This window comes from Octopus bimaculoides, chromosome 5 (assembly GCF_046866305.1).
Source record: "Octopus bimaculoides isolate indiv1 chromosome 5, ASM4686630v1, whole genome shotgun sequence".
NCBI classification, from domain to species: Eukaryota; Metazoa; Mollusca; class Cephalopoda; order Octopoda; family Octopodidae; genus Octopus; species Octopus bimaculoides.
The window spans coordinates 93,515,636-93,533,233 of NC_142932.1; the positions used below are offsets into that span (position 1 = coordinate 93,515,636).

The following is a 17,598-nucleotide window of genomic DNA, read 5'->3' on the forward strand; positions in this document are numbered from 1 at the left end:
CAAATGCTTTACAATAGTCAATCCAAGCTATGCTAAGATTTTTTTTTTTTTTTGACGAGCAATTTTCGAGTGTCTCACGGTTTATTAATAGTTGGTTTTTGCATCCATAAGAGTTTCTTTTCCACTTTTTTGTTCAAGAGTAAGAATGTTGTTTTCATCGAGTAATTGGTACATCCTTTCGGTGAGGATGGATGTAAGTGTTTTGTACATGGTAGTCAAACAAGTGATCAGCCTGTAGCTTTTTGGGTTTCTTGTGTCGCTCGTTTTAAAGAGCAGGTATGTAATCCCTAATGTTAGCCAGCTTGGAGTCTTTTCGGGGTTTCTGATGATATTAGAGAAACATTCCATCAACTGACGGTGTGATGATGAAAGGCTATTAAGTTTAGGATTTCATCATGTCCCGAGACTTTCACTTACGAGTTTTAGACAGAGCTTAAGTTAGTTCCTGCATTATAATATCGTTCCAGCTCTGGTCTTCAATCTCAGCCATTCTTTCTTCTTCTTGCCCTACCCATTCAGCTTTCTTGTTGAATTCCTTTCTATTGTTCCATATGCGTTTCCAAAATGTCACTGCTTCTCTTATATCAAGCGGGTCTTTTACTTCGATCGGCCGTTTCTCTAACTCTCCGTAGAATTTCTATGCATTAGTTTTAAATATCTTATTTTCTCTGTAAAATTTGTATTTCTTATCATACCTGCGTAAGCGTTGGGCCTTAACCTGCATATTTTGCTTAAATATCTCTTTTGCTCTCAGGGCTTCAGTCATGTTTATTTATTTATTTATTTATTTATTTATTATCATAATTATTGTTGTCCTTATCATTGTGAAGGCGCGTGGCTTAGTGGTTAAGGCATTCGACTCACGATTGTAAAGTGGTGAGTTCAATTCCCGCGACGCATTGTGTCCTTGAGCAAGACACTTTATTTCACGTTGCTCCAGTCCACTCGGTTGGCAAAAATGAGTTATACTTGTATTTCAAAGGACCAGCTTTGTCACACTCTGTGTCACGCTGAATCTCCCTGAGAACTACGTTAGGGGTACACGTGTCTGTGGATTGCTCAGCCACTTGCACGTTAATTTCACGAGCAAGCTGTTCTGTTGATCGTATCAGCTGGGACCCTCGTCGTCGAAACCGACGGAGTGCTCCTTTTGGAGGTGCATTGGCCCAGTGGTTAGGGCAGCGGACTCGCGTTCGTAGGATAGCGGTTTTGAGTGTTTATTGAGCGAAAACACCTAAAGCTTCACGAGGCTCCGGCAAGGGGTAGTAGCGAACCCTGCTGTACTCTTTCCCCACAACTTTCTCTCACTCTTTCTTCCTGTTTCTGTTGTACCTGTATTTCAAAGGGCCAGCCTTGTCACATTCCATTCTGATATTAGCACTGAAGGTATACACCGTATGAACGAGGGAACTGACTTGGGCTTCATCTTTACCATAAAGTTTGAGGTCATCCATGAATAACACATGGTTGACTTTTTGTTGGCGGCTTTTGAATACATACCCAGCTTTTGCTTTCCTCAGAATCAGTGTTAGTGGTATCAAGCACAGTACAAAGATCAGTGGGAACAGGCAGTCCCATTGGAAGATGCCCCTCAACTTCCGTATGCTGTCAGGTCCGTCTTCCAATTCGCCATACTTTTTCCAAGCAATCGCTCAACATTCGATGCAATACCAAATAGGTTCATACACTTCATAATTCAAGAGTGTGGGATCATATCGTACGCCTTACGACAGTCGATCCATGGCATGGCTAAGTTACTTTTCCTCTTCTTGCAATCTCTAAGTACAGTCTTGTCTATCAGGAGTTACGCTTGCAACCCTTCTGCTCCAGCGAGTATTCCAGTCAATAACTTCCACATAAGTGGCAAACAGCATATCGGCCTGTTACTGTCTGCCGTATTGCTTTTTTTCGATGTTTTTCAGGCACAGCACTGTCCTATTCAATGTCAACCACTCTGGTGTTACTTGGTCGGCATTTAACAAGGTGTTAAGTTGCGCAGCTATTCGTGCATGACATTCACCAAATCTTTTGATCCAGTAGCCTTGAAATCCATCTGGTCCCGGGGCCTTCCAGTTGCTCATTTTTTTGCTGATTTCCTTCACTTCCTTAACTAAAATGAATAGTTCTGCCTGTTTTGGACGGACTACTGTTTGTTTCAGTTGTTGCAACCATTCAGTATCCTTCTTGTGCTCCTTGTCTTTGCTCCAGAACCTTTGACTTTCAATGTTATCTGGTATCAACTTTTCATCTGTACACTCTCCATTTATTTCTTTATAGAATCTCTTCTGATCTACTCTGAATAACCTATTTTTTGTGGTAACCCGTCATTCTTTGATCGTATCTTACCATCTTTGCTTTCTTTGCAACGAGGCACTGTTTCCGTTCCTCCATTACTACTTTCAGGCCCTTTCTTTCAATATTATACTTCCTTTTCAGCGCCCTGTATTTTTGTTCGTTTTTAAACTCCCCTTTCTTTTTTCGGTCTAACACAGAAATTTCCTTCGAGAGCATTCTAACCCTGCCTGGATTCTTCTTTTCCACCATGGATCTTTTCTTTTGTCACTCCCATTATGTTTCTTTTTCTTGACATCGACACCCACATTTTCTGATACAACAATACTTGCTGCCTTGATCAAATTATTTGTTTCTGTGATGTTGCTTGTTCTGATGTATTTCAGAATTTCATTGACATTTTTCGTTTCTTGGTTCAATTTCCATCGATCAACCTTTTTAAGGTCGCAAATAATGTCGTTATCGTTCTCCTGTAGTCTTACCTTTATTCTGTCGTAGATTGCCTTTTGTTCATCTGTCATGTCGCCATTAGTTTTATTGTCTTCTTTTAGATCATCTATATGTCTTTCATCAAGTAAACTACCACTACTCCTTTCCTGTGCTATCAGATTACTCTTATTAGTAAGAACTGTATTTTCAATGTTATCTCTGCTGCTATTTTCCATGACCCATCTTTTGATAGCTTCGAGCTCTGCTTCTGTGAAATAACATTTTTCTCTTATTGTTCTAGCTTGATCACATAGTCTCTGTTCTGTGAGTTGAAACAATCCTTTTTCTCTCCAATGATCATACATACGTTGTCGGTAACCCCTAATTTGAGCACTATTTTCATCTACCGGGCTGCTCAGGTAGTAACACTCCATGACCACATCATTAATTTGCTTGCTCCATCTACGCCCTGTGTGGTGGTCCCTCTCTGGATATCGACAGGCTGGAGCCGGACCAGAATCTCTGAGCCAACCGGGCGTAACACTGTCACCATCACTGGCTTTCATTACCACTGTTATACACAATATTTTGTTTTTTCATTGTCACTCATATGAGGTAGCGATTATCAGGTTACGCAATTACCAGTGCTTTTATTGTGACACCATCACTAGATGTATCATTAATCAGCCCATGAAGAGGCTTCACTCGTTTCCTTTCATTATTATTATTATCATCATCACTGATATCACTGATATTATTGTTTTTATGTGTAGTAGCAGTAGTAGCTGCAGCAACAGCAACAGTAGCAGAGGTGGGGATAGTGGTAAGGGTGGTAGTTGGGCCTCAGATTCCTGTGCTATCATATTATTATTATTATTATTAATCAGTAGTCTTATTTTTATCACATGCTTTCACTGCACAACCGAGCGCAGCTCTGTGTGCTTTGGGTATGTGCTGTGGTGCTCTTATTTTCACTGTATTAAACGTGTTTTATGTAAGATGTGTGCGGTGCCTAGTAGTGCTATTTTCTGTATGCTGTATATACTTGTAAGTCCTGGTGTTTTTGTTATGTATTTGTCTGAATATTTTTATCATACCTAATGTACCTACTATGATAGGAATTGTTTCTGTTTTTAGGCTCCACATTCGAGTTACCTCTATTTCCAGATCTTTGTATTTTGAAAGTTACTCCGTTTCATATAGAGTAACATTGTTGTTATTATTATTTTTTTAAATTTTCATTAGCATCTTCTTTCAATTCTGTTTCCATTTCTTACCGAGTATCTTCACGAAACCTAGGTCATCGAAACGTACTATATACATTGGTAGGCCATTAAAATAAACACACTAGATTGTTCATTTACAAAGTCATGTGATAAAGAAACGAGGAAAGACAGAGGGAAAAAATAAAAAATAAAAATAAAAAAGTAAACGAATAAAATAAAGGGGGGAAAAAAAGGAAAGAAAATTCACAGCGACAATGCTGTATTATTATTATTGTTGTTGTTGTTGTTGTTGTTTTGTTATGCCTTCTGTGTCAACAAGCCCTACTGTACAGGTTATTGACCAGCAATAAGTGTCGTTGAATTATTTATCATCGAAAATCAAATTAATACAATGAATGGGAAATATATATATAAAGTCAAAACGGTATTTAAAAAAATATACTTACTACTACTACTACTACTTCTATTATTATTGTTGTTGTTGTGTGAGAGAGCAGTGCATGCCATCAAAATAATACTGGGGTACGGATCTTTATGATTTGACGGGCAACATTTTTTTATGTAGTGTTTTTGGTACCGAAACACTTTCAAACTTCGTATACTTGTATATTTTGTGGTATAGAACAGATAAAAATTGTTGTATTCGAAGTTATTTCACGTTAAAAATTGTCTTATTTCGATAATTTCAACTAATCACTGACGTCTATTCAGTTGAATACAGTTAGTTCTGTGACGGTGTATATGGTATTAATCCCCGTTAGTTCTGACATTTCCGATTAACTAGACTGTTCGTAAACAAAGGGGAAAAAGCCATCAAAATACTTGAATATTGCCTACACTTGTTATTGGAGCTGGCAGAATTATTAATGCACCTCCACCAAGTGCTTCATTTCCTAGAAATAGCAGCCAAATCTTCTTCAAATCAAACTCTAGTTTAGGGTTAGGGTTCGGGTTTTAGGGTTAGGGTTGGGTTAGGGTTATGGTTATGAGTTATAGGGTTTTAGGGTTAGGGTTATGAGTGAGGTTATGGCAAACATAATCATAACCCTAACTGTCACCCTAAAACTAACCCTAACTCTAGAACCCGAACTCTAGTTCTTCAAATCAAACTCTACCATCATTTAGAAAATGTGTTACTGAGTACTAGCGAAAAATTGTTACACACACAGATACGCACAGCGTAATTTATTATATAAACAATATATGCGTATAAATTACGATTAAACCGGATGAAATATGTCACAGGGAATAACATTTTTATGACCGGCCAAATCATAAAGATCCCATCATTCGTTTTATGTACCCCACGTTTTGTGTTGTCTGTCCTTGTAGTGTCCCCCTCTATGTTATGGCTGTAGTGCCTAATAAAGAAAATAGCCGTAGATGCTGGTCATGTTGTTGTTCTTGTTGTTGTTTCCTGCTACTGTTGTTGTCACATACTTTTTATTTTAACGCTACTTTGCTTCAGAAGTTGCTTAGTCATAAATTGGGAATTTTAAGCCCAGCTTCATCACTTTTATTTATTTATTTTTGTTCTTTGTTTTTACTTAGAAACGAAATCTAGCTTCAAGCATCTTGTACAGATATTTTTTTAGACACTAATTTCTGAAACTGGTGAAATTATATAGGGGGTGCAAATTTTGATCTTGCACTACCCGAAAATTCCAAGGGGTGCAAAGTGCACGCGTTGCACCCCCTGTTCCCGGGCCCTTGTACAATACCTACTGTGCCTTCTGCTTTTTAAAAAAGAAAAAGATTATAAAAAGAAAAAGATCCCGCTCGAAAACCGAATTAAATTATCATATTCAAATCAAAATTTTCAATGTAGACCTTATAACAAGAAATAATATTGGTCAACATCGATAAATAAAGTAGGTTATAGGTATCTTAATTAACAACATTTAATATTATCTTATACTAGCTGGCCTAACGAACAGCGGAGCCTGGACTGGTAGCTGACAACACCAATATACCGCTGGAGAAGATGTCACAGCATGTAGCATCCCAGATGAGGAACCTACCGCCATGGAATGGGAAAACTGTCATACCGCTCGGCCTTTTAACGTCCCGGACGGTAGGAAAATTTTCCCGCGGTTGGCTCCTCATCCGGGATACAACATGCTGTGACACCTCTCTCTAGCGGCAACTTGGTTTTGTCAGCGACTAACCCAGGCTCCGCTGTTCGTCAGGCTGAGAAAAAATAAAGAATTGTCATGGTATCGGTCGCTCTCCGACAGGTTTATGGTCGAGCTTGTGGCACTTGAGACCTTCGACGTTCTGGTCCCTTCCCACGAAATTTCAGGCCTTGTGCTTTTAGCAGAAGGTATTATACTGAAAATTAAAACAACATATGACGGTCTACTCGTTAGAAATAATCACAAAAAAACATATGAAACGTTATCATTCTCTCTAATTTCGCTTCTTTTGCATATTTGTAAACTTTGTGCTTGTGTAGCAATCAATTTGGTGCGTTGATGAAATATTATTTTGCGCAGTTAAATTTAAACGGATGAGTGGATTAGATCCGATTATGAAGATTAAAATACAAAAAATAAAGAGAAAGATCCATGCTTACCGTTAGATTCTGTTATAGTCAAAAAAGAAGTATGTATATGTATATTGAACAAGTTTGAAATGATCTTAAGATAATTTAACATGTAGGGAGAATAACATAGACAAAAGGATACAACAGAATTGCACTGTTGTCATAGACTTAGGTTCGTTTACTAATATATTTCCATAAGGTTTTCTCTTATGTTCTTTCTTTTATCTCTTACTTCTTTTCAGTCATTGTACAAATCGAGTTCAGTTGAACAAGTCGACCCCAGTATTTATTTCTATAGTCTGGTGCTTATCCTTTTATCCGAGCCACTATGTTATGCAGAAGTAAACAAATCAACGCTCGCTGTCAAACATTGTGGGACACACACACACGCACACGGGGCAATAGGCCTTGAAATATATGCGCGCGTGCGTACTTGCGTGCGTACTTGCGTGAGTGTGGAGGGGGCGCGTGCGACGGTCTTCTTTCGGTTTCTTATTTCTTTATTGCTCACAAGGGGCTAAACATAGAGGGGACAAACAAGGACAAACAAACGGATTAAGTCGATTATATCGACCCCAGTGCATAACTGATACATATTTAATCGACCTCGAAAGGATGAAAGGCATAGTCGACCTCGGCGGAATTTGAACTCAAAACGTAACGGCAGATGAAATACCGTTAAGAATTTCGCCCGGCGTGCTAACGTTTCTTATTTCTTTATTGCCCACAAGGGGCTAAACATAGAGGGGACAAACAAGGACAGGCAAAGGGTTTAAGTCGATTATATTGTCCCCAGTGCGTAACTAGTACTTATTTAATCGAACACGAAAGGATGAAAGGCAAAGTCGACCTCGGCGGAATTTGAACTCAGAACGTAGCGGCAGACGAAATACCAATTTCTTTATTGCCCACAGGGGGCCAAACATAGAATGGTACAAAACAACTGATTGGGATCAGTAATGCGAATGGTTTACATAAAATATGACTTTAAAAATTATATAAAATATAAAAAATCGAATGATATTAACAGTATGTTAGACAACACAAATGAAGCGATGATCAGGCCACGCTCCGACCCCACAAGCCCCGATTTATCGCTGGCACCTTTTTTTTTTCCTTTTTTTCCCGTCTATTCACACGGTTCCTTGCACGCACAATATTCGTGCAACATGCTTCCATCTCTTTTGGAATGTACACTCCGGCAGACATCTCCTCTCCAGCCACACTTTTCTTTTCAAATGAAAAGTAAAAAATGAACGTAAATTGTGGCCAGAGATAAAGTTGCCTGTCTTAATTCCTTTTATCCTAGTCTTCCATACTGCCTCTTTCGCTATTGCTACAACCGTGAGAAAACAATTCTTACCTTCGTTTGTTAAAACTCCCGGTGGGTCAATTTTTATAATTGACTCAGTCGACAGCTGTACTCTTCCTTCGCTGGACAACAGGTGTTCAGCATAAGCCCACATTTCAGATATCTCCGGACACTGAACAATAGCGTGAGGGACAGTTTCCCTGTCTCCCCCGCATCTTGGACAGGTCGCCGACTGACGCTTACCGTGTCTTGCGAGCTTATCCCAAACGAGCAAGGCACCTCTGTAGCATTGTCAGGTTAAGGACTTTTGGAAGTTGTCCAACGTTCTCAACCCGAATGTACAGTGAAACAGGCTGTCCAGTTGAATAAACCCGAGACCTAGAGCCGCCCCCAGGCCATCGTCGCATTCAGACTCTACCAACCCACTATATAAAATCCGTGTGGAACCCCCACCGCTGGCGTTGCCCGAGCGCCGGAATAGCAAGAGGGCCTTACGGCACTCTTTATGCCATTCACTTGACCTCGGTCTACAAGAACACCAGGCTTCCTGTTCGCAAAGACTTTTGAACTCGGGGAACATTTGACTGGCCAGCGGAGACCACACCCGTTCACTATCCAGGAGAATCCAGAGGTGCCTCAATCTCAAAGCATGCCTGCGCATCATTAACCAAGGCATCCCTAAACCTCCCTTTAAAGGCTTTTGACAGCAGACAGAGCGCTTCACGAGTGGCGACCTGCCCTTCTACAAAAACCGAAAGAGCTGTCTCTCCAACCTGATCAACCACGAATCCGGACAGGAGGTGGCCAACACATTGGCCACCTCCGCCCTCCCTTTCAGGGATAGCTACCGCCAAGACCAGGTCTTGACTACTGCAGCCACCCTGCTCAATACCTCCGTCCAGTTCTTCTCTATCTGGAGGCCTGGTCCAAACCAAACTCCCAGCAACTTAACCGGTCCCTCCGTCCAGCGCCCAACAGCGCTGTCTGAAGGCATCGACTTGCCAGTCCAAGTGCCGAGTTGCAAGCCGACCGACTTTTCCCGGTTAATCTTTGCTCCTGCCACCTCCTCGTAAGCCTCAATAGTCTTACCCACTTCACGTAGGTGTGCTACTGAGGTTACGCTGATAGTGATATCATCCACGTAAGCCGTAACAAACTCCTCTAGACCTGGTTCTCTCGGAATGCCACTCAACCTTCGCAGTAGGGGCTCGAGAGCTACCACATACAAAAGCGGTGAGAGCGGACATCCTTGACGAATCGAGCGTCTGATGCAGAACGGCTTCGAAAGGAAACCGTTCACCCGAACTATCGAGTCAATGTTGTGGTAGAAAGCAATAAACCACCTGAGGAAGCCAAGGCCCAAGCCGAACCGCGCAAGCAAAGTCGCCAGGTATCGATGGTCAACCCTATCAAAAGATTTAGACTGGTCCAAATGTACCAGTGCCCCACCTTTGCCAGATTTATTACCAACCTTCTCTATGGTATAACGGATAAGATGGAGGGTATCCTGAATGGTTCTGCCTGGGATGGCACATGTCTGTGCCTCCTTGACTATACCATCCGCGACACGCGCCAACCTTTTCGCTAAGACCTTGGCCAAAATCTTCACTTCTGCGTTTAACAGAGTGATGGGCCTGAAATTCTCTATAACGTCCCCCTTGTCTGGGTCCTTTCTGACCAACGTCACTACTCCCCGGCGCACAGATCTGGGGATAAACCCATTCTGTTGCCAGTTCGCGTAAACGTCAGCTAGTAGATGCCCGAACAAGTCTGGCATACATTTATACAGCTCATACGGAAGACCATCAAGTCCCGGCGACCTGCCCGCCTTACAGTCGGCTAAAGCCTCCATCACCTCCCCAGGCGTGATTGGCTCTTCGCAAGACTCCGCATCCGACCCCGAGAGACACGGCAGACCGGCAAGAAAGTCCTCGAGGGCTCTCCCACCATCAGGACCGCCGTTACCCCCGAACACCTGGGCGAAGTACTTCCGAAAGGCCTCACACATTTTCTCGGGTTCGTTTATCAAGACGCCATTATGATTCGGCAAAGACCGTATAGTGGAACTATTTCCTTGCCGAGCTTCCACCACTCGGGCCCATCCAGCGGCCTTGATTCCTTCACTTCCCATCGCACGTAACTTAGCTCTGGCAATACTTCCCATGTGTTGGGCCTCAAGATGCTGGTTTAACTCCAGTCTTTTCACCTTCACTTGGTCCGCATTGCCAGTCCTCCAGGCTTCTTCTAGTTCCTTAACTATACCATCTCCTATTCTACGTCCCTTCTTAGCTAAACTTATGCTAAACCTAATAGACTCATATTTGATGGCTCTTTTTAGGGCGTACCACCATTTGTTATTAATGATGGTACCTGTCAATGCCCTTTGTATTAATATCTTGATCCGCTTTCTGTATTCCTCAATCGCCAAAAGGGATGTATTGAGTTTCCAGTAGCCAGATCCCTGACTATGTAACTTATCTATTGTCAGTTTACAGGTAACCATTTTGTGGTCGCTGTAGCTGACTAGAGAAAACTGTGGACACTTAATTATAGATTTATCTGTTTCTCTAATTAAAATTCTATCTAGATATGTTCTGCAAGACCCGTCACTATTTGACCACGTCCACTGTGGAGTGTTCGGGTGTTCCAACCTATATGGATCTGCTAGCTGAAAGTGACTTAGTAGATCCTGTAAGCCTGGGTTACATTTTCTGTTCGTGTTCGAGCCAACACAATCTGTGTGTGCCTCACATATTGTGTTAAAGTCTCCTAACAATACTAGCGAATGCGACGTGGCCAGGAACTTGCCCAGGTCACGAAAATATTCACTTTGCGGGCCCATAATTTTGGGTGCATAAATAGCAACTAGCCTAATTATCTTGCCACAACTGAATGTCAGGTCGAGAACGACCAGCCTGCCTTCTGGATCAGAAAAAAACAACTTTTTCTCGGTTACCCGGTTTCTTTTTAGTAGGACCAACACCCCACCCCCAGCCCGACTCGGAGAAACGTATTTCTCGTAGCCGTTCAGGAGGGGAGACAGATCTCTTGGCCCCTTTACTCGGGTTTCCGTTGCAACAATCACATCCAATTTTCTTGACCTGATGTCATTTAGGAAGCGTCCTTGCTTCCAGCTAGACAACAGGCCACGAACATTTATACAACCAATGTGAACAGACATGACTTACCTGGTAATCAGGGCTTGTCCGGTGGAGTGGGACTCTCCACCTTTTCTTGATACAGGGTCGGAGGTGGCAGGTCTTGAGAAAAAGGTTTGTTAAAAACCCATCTCATTACTGAATTATCAGGTGGAGGTGGGGTCTCCACCTTTTCTTTTTCTCGAGGGATCGGGGCTGGTAGTCCATTAAATATAGACTTATTAAAGTCCAGTCTCATAGATGATACTGTCTTACGGTATTCATTTTGTAAAATTCTATGAGTCTTATTTGAGACTTCATACACGTCATAATTGTTGTAGTTCTCTGCAAGGTTATCTTTTTTTTTTTTTAGCAGTCTTAATTAATTGAATGTCTCTCATTAGCTCAGCATCTTTACTGTATACGGCTATTATGCCTTTCTCCTCTTTTTCTGTTCTTGCAGTTTTTTTTGGTCGTTGTTCTGTAGTAATCGCCGCTCTCGGTTGAGTTGCTGATTGTATTTTTTCTTTTATTTGTTGTTTTCTTCTCGTCTTTTTCTTTTTTTCTTCTTCCTCTTTTTCCTCTTCCTCGTCTTCCTCATTTTCCTTGCAGTTCCTTCAAATGTGGCCTAATTGGCCGCACAAAAACTACCGGGGTTTTCGACCCTCAACAAACACCACGAGGTTCTCCTCCCCTATCTGAATTGTCTCGGAAATGGCTTCAATTATTTTTGGGTCAGCCTGGATACGGAGACTAACTGTTTGGCCAGTCCAGTTAGCGTTTTCGGTAACGGCAGCCTGGAGGAGGGTAATTTTCTCTTCCTCTTTGACTAGGACTGCCTCCACCACCCACATAGGATCCACTTCCGGTGAGACCCTTGTTATTTTAATTCTGGACGTTCTCATCCCCATATACGTGGGGATGAGCGCCACGTAGTCCGTTTTCAGGGTTTCTACGGAATGCTTTTGTGCCATTTCCTTGTTGGCAAACCTTACTTCCACTGTACCAAACTTCTTGCCTCTTGTCAGATAAATTACGTCGCTCCATATTTGCTTCAAGCACTTTTCTATCTTCTCTTCTGTAAATCTTTCGATTTTTCTTTTTTGTAAACAGTAAGTTTTAAATATTATTGTCTTCTGTTTTTCTTCTTGTATTAATTGCTGCGGTGGTTGTATTTTAACCACGTTATCGTTTATTTCCATTATTTCTCTATATTTCATATAGTCAGACTTGTTCGTCGAAAGCAGCCGGGTTCCACGCCCAGCTGCCAACGCAAAACTTTTTTTTTCCTTTTTTGGTTGCTCAGTCTGGATGCTAGGTACATCGATTATTCTTTTGGACACAATACTATTTTTTGTCAAACTTGGGAAATCTTCTTGTGAAAGTTCTGACGAGCTTTCAGACACATCTCCAAATATTTCATACATTTTGTTGTACTTTTTTGTAACGGGGGAATAAAAAATTCCTTTTTCGGGGGAATCCATTGGTTTTTTGCTCGTAGTTGGCTCCTCGCCAGACAACAAAAAATTCTTCTCTTCACCAGACATCTCTGTTCCAATGTTAGGCCTCTCGCTCGACGACATTCTTCCTCCCAACGGGGGAATGAACAACGTGTGCTTTCTACAAGCACTTAATGTTTTCAAATGAAAACTCCAACAGTTAGAAATTTAACATAAACAGTAGTTAATAAAAAGAGTAGTTATTATAAATAATAACACTAATAAACAGCAATTTTCACCACGAACACATGTGCGACGCGTAACAAACAATACTCACGGAGACGAAATACCGTTAAGCATTTCGCCCGGCCTTCTAACGTTTCTGCCAGCTCGCCGCCTCCTTTCAGTTTCTGCCTACCAAATTCACTCGCAGTGCTTTAGTCGGCTCAGGGCTACAGTAGAAGACACTTGCCTAATATTTCCCAACACTGTGACTGAATCCAAAACCTTCTGGTGTGGAAGTAAACTGCTTAACCTCATAGCCATGCCTGCACCTATGGTTATTATTGAAAAAAAAACTGAATTTTTAAGTTTTTGTTTTGTGTTATATAACGTGTGAGTCATTAAAATTGCTCCTTATTGTAAATGCAGACTGAATTAGTTTAGATACATTTATAATTGCAAGAACTTTAGAGTTCCAAACAAACTGCAAAGAACTTCAAACGAATTATTCGTCTATCAGTCTGTCCGTCCGTCTGTCTATCTGTTTATCTTGTATATGTATGCATGCATGTATGTACGTATGTATGTATTTATGTATGTAAGTATCAGCTCTGTATTTCACGATAGTCAGCATTCAGAAAATACATTTTGAGTGAGTTTTATTTTGCCCAGCTCTCCTTTTATCGAACGGTTTATTTTAGGGGGTCTGCTAGCAATATCCATTTCGTCTTTTTGGATATGTAGGACAACATTCTTAAATGTGTCCTTCTTTTTTTTAAGATGGCAGTTTATGGTTGAGAGAATTTGGCTGTTGTGTCTAGGTGATCTAGCTGCCGCATAGAGACACCCGCATTGTCAAGTCATCCTATGCAGAGGCAGCAATTCGGTTGTTGGTTCTCACTAAAATAGTTTAATATCCTGTTTGTTTGTTTTTTTTTTATTCCTCACACGAAAGCAATTCATTTCGTCTTCATTACTCAATGCTTTGGAAAATATTTCAATATCACAAATCTTCAAATCTTGCTATAATAAAAATATTCTCAATCAAACTTACCTATCGAAAAAAAATGTAAGACGTTTTTGTTGTTCGCGATGGTCATTTTCTTTTTCTTTTTTTCTTTTGCCAAATAAGCACATGCACTATATATTCATTCTTGACTCGTTTTTTTTTATTCTGACTCGTGTCTATTGTCCGGAAATCTTTCGTCACACATCTGTGACCTCTTCAATGACACTTTCCGTCCTCGTGTGTGCTCCTGCTCCGCTTAGTCAATAGAATGATGGAGCAGGAGTACACACGGGAACAGAAAGTCTCGCTAAAGAGGTCACAGATGTGTGACGAAAGATTTCCGGACAATAGACATGAGTTAAAATATGAACAGTAATAAACGAGTAAGAATGAATATATAGTGCATGCGTTTATTTGACCCAAAAAAAAAAAAAAAAGGACAGTCCCGAAATATAACTATATCTGTTTCAATACATGGTTTTACATCAGGAATCTTGAAGCACAAATTCATAGGTCTAAGTTTGTTGTTGTTGGCACTCTGTCACTTACGACGTCAGGGGTTCCAGTTGATCCGACCAACGGAACAACCTGCTCGTGAAATTAACGTTCAAGTGGCTGAGCACTCCACAGACACGTGTACCTTTAACGTAATTCTCGGGGATATTCAGCGTGACACAGTGTAACAAGGCTGGCCCTATGAAATACAGGTACAACAGAAACAGGAAGTAAGAGTGAGAGAAAGTTGTGGTGAAAGAGTACACCAGGGTTCGCCACCATCCCCTGCCGGAGCCTCGTGGAGCTTTAGGTGTTTTCGCTCAATAAACACTCACAACGCCCGGTCTGGGAATCAAAACCACGATCCTCCGACCACGAGTCCGCTGCCCTGACCACTGGGCCATTGCGCCTCCACTGATATAATGTATCAAGGTAGTATCAGCTTCAAGCTACATTTATGCAGGAGTTGAATTTATTATTGTAAACTAAAATAACTGCGTGGCTAAGAAGTTTTCTTCAAGTCACTACACAGCAGCTTGGATAAGTACCTTCTACTGCAGCCTCAGGTTGATCAATATATTGTGAGTGAAATCTGTTAGAGTGAAACTGCAAAGAATGAATGTGCATGTGTATGTGTGTACATGCATGTATGCAAATATTGAACAATGAGAATGAGTGCTCAACACAGCATTGTTAGATAAATATTCTTTATTTGTTGATTAAAATTGCAGTACATATATTTTATACATTTGTATTTTTATAAGTATTTATATTGATTATTAAACAATTAAAAAATACATAATTTTGACTGAATCTCATGACAAGATCATATATATATATATATATATATATATATATATATAGTGTGTGGCATTATTCTGTAGTAATGCCCTTTATATATATATAGTCTGTCATACCGGCCATGATGAAATACCACAAGGTATAGAAAATACGTATTCGCCTTTATATATTTAATCCTTTATATTGAACACTCAATATTTCATCTATTCAATAAGACATATTCCATATATTCAATAAGACATTCAATACTTTATTTCATTGTACCATCCATTTTTATAATATATATTGTATATTCCATATTCTATATCCCACATTATTTTTACAAGAATATAAATAAAACATAAAAAACAGACAGAGTTGGAACTCTTTTAAACAAAATAATATATATATATTGTTGTACTTGGGGATGGTCATATTGCCAGTTTAGCCAATAAAAACACACGCACTGTATATTTGGTGTTAATTTTTTTTTTTTTTTTTTTTCAGCTTTATATTACATTAATCTTAATCTTAATCTTATTTCGGCCAGAGTTCTTTCGTCACACTTCTGTGACCTCATCAGTGGTCCTTTGTTTCCTTCTTTCTTATGTGTGTCTCACCTTGCTAACTATCAGCCATTTTGTATTTTGTATTCCTATTGTATGTGTCTACGCATGCGTGTCCTTCAATGTGTCTGTGTCTTTTGTAAGTGCATGTGTGTATGGGGAGTGTCTGTATCACCTATATTCTCTGTTAATACGTGTTCGTTTGTATTAGTTTTTATTTATTTATATGTTCGTGTGTGTGTGTGTGTGTGTGTTTTGTTTTTTTTTTTTTTTAATGTGTTTAATTAAATTTTGTTAACGTATGTAGTATTTAATTCCATTTGTTTATCTATGTATTGTATTATACTTTGTTCCTATTATTGGTTTATGGGTAACATGTTGTCACATGCTGTGGTTTGTTAGTGGCGTATGTTAGTGTTCCATTCTAGTTTCCTATTCAGGCTAGGTTTCCCTTCTATTATGTGTGTAGCTTCAGTAATTTGTCTAAGTGCTGCATCACTGCTATGTGTAGATAAGATTTTAATTTCTATGTTGTTGATTGAGCCTCTATGTTCTTGCTCAGCGTGCTGGTACAGAACTGATGAGTTGGAGGGAACTTAAGGAAGGGAAGAACTCATCAGTTCTGTACCAGCACGCTGAGCAAGAACATAGAGGCTCAATCAACAACATAGAAATTAAAATCTTATCTACACATAGCAGTGATGCAGCACTTAGACAAATTACTGAAGCTACACACATAATAGAAGGGAAACCTAGCCTGAATAGGAAACTAGAATGGAACACTAACATACGCCACTAACAAACCACAGCATGTGACAACATGTTACCCATAAACCAATAATAGGAACAAAGTATAATACAATACATAGATAAACAAATGGAATTAAATACTACATACGTTAACAAAATTTAATTAAACACATTAAAAAAAAACAAAAAAAAACACACACACACACACACACACGAACATATAAATAAATAAAAACTAATACAAACGAACACGTATTAACAGAGAATATAGGTGATACAGACACTCCCCATACACACATGCACTTACAAAAGACACAGACACATTGAAGGACACGCATGCGTAGACACATACAATAGGAATACAAAATACAAAATGGCTGATAGTTAGCAAGGTGAGACACACATAAGAAAGAAGGAAACAAAGGACCACTGATGAGGTCACAGAAGTGTGACGAAAGAACTCTGGCCGAAATAAGATTAAGATTAAGATTAATGTAATATAAAGCTGAAAAAAAAAAAGAAAAAAAAATTAACACCAAATATACAGTGCGTGTGTTTTTATTGGCTAAACTGGCAATATGACCATCCCCAAGTACAACAACATCTGTTTCAACACACGATTTCACATAAAAAATCTTGCAAAACAAATATGTAAACGGAATATATATATATATATATATACATATATATATATATATATACATATATATATATATATATACATATATATATATATATATACATATATATATATATATATACATATATATATATATATATACATATATATATATATATATACATATATATATATATATATACATATATATATATATATATATACATATATATATATATATATATATATATATATATATATATATATATATATATATATATATATATATATACACACACACACACAAATAGGCACAGGTGTGGCTGTGTGGGTAAGAAGCTTGGTTCCCAACCATGTGATCTCAAGTTCAGTACCACTACACACCACCTTGGGTAAGTGTCTTCTATTATAGCCTCATGCTAATCAAAGCCTTGTGAGTGGATTTCGTGGATGGAAATTGAGAGAAATCCAATCAGATATAAGTATATACATATGTGTATATGTGTGTGCTTGTATATATAAGTGTTTCCTTCTCTTGACATCACACAACAGTCGTAAATAAGCATCACCATCATACAAGAGTGATGTTAACTCCCAATCATCCGTGAAAACATGGGAAAATATTACCATCATCCAAAAACAGGTGAAGGCTGATGACAGGAAGAGCATGGGGACCCAGAATATCTGTCCCAATAAATTTCATCTTTTTCATGGAAAAGCAAACATTAAAACAATGAGGATTTCATGTGTGTATATATATATATATATATATATATA

At 39.3% G+C, this 17,598-nt stretch overlaps 1 protein-coding gene across 1 annotated transcript; it reads right to left on the reverse strand.

Moving 5' to 3' along the window:
* Nucleotides 1-11,588: 11,588 nt before the first annotated feature.
* LOC149135641 (uncharacterized) lies at nucleotides 11,589-12,439 on the reverse strand. The gene has a single exon (XM_089352638.1). The coding sequence runs from the start codon at nucleotides 12,423-12,425 to the stop codon at nucleotides 11,589-11,591; it is 837 nt and encodes a 278-aa protein (XP_089208764.1). The 5' UTR covers nucleotides 12,426-12,439.
* Nucleotides 12,440-17,598: the final 5,159 nt, after the last annotated feature.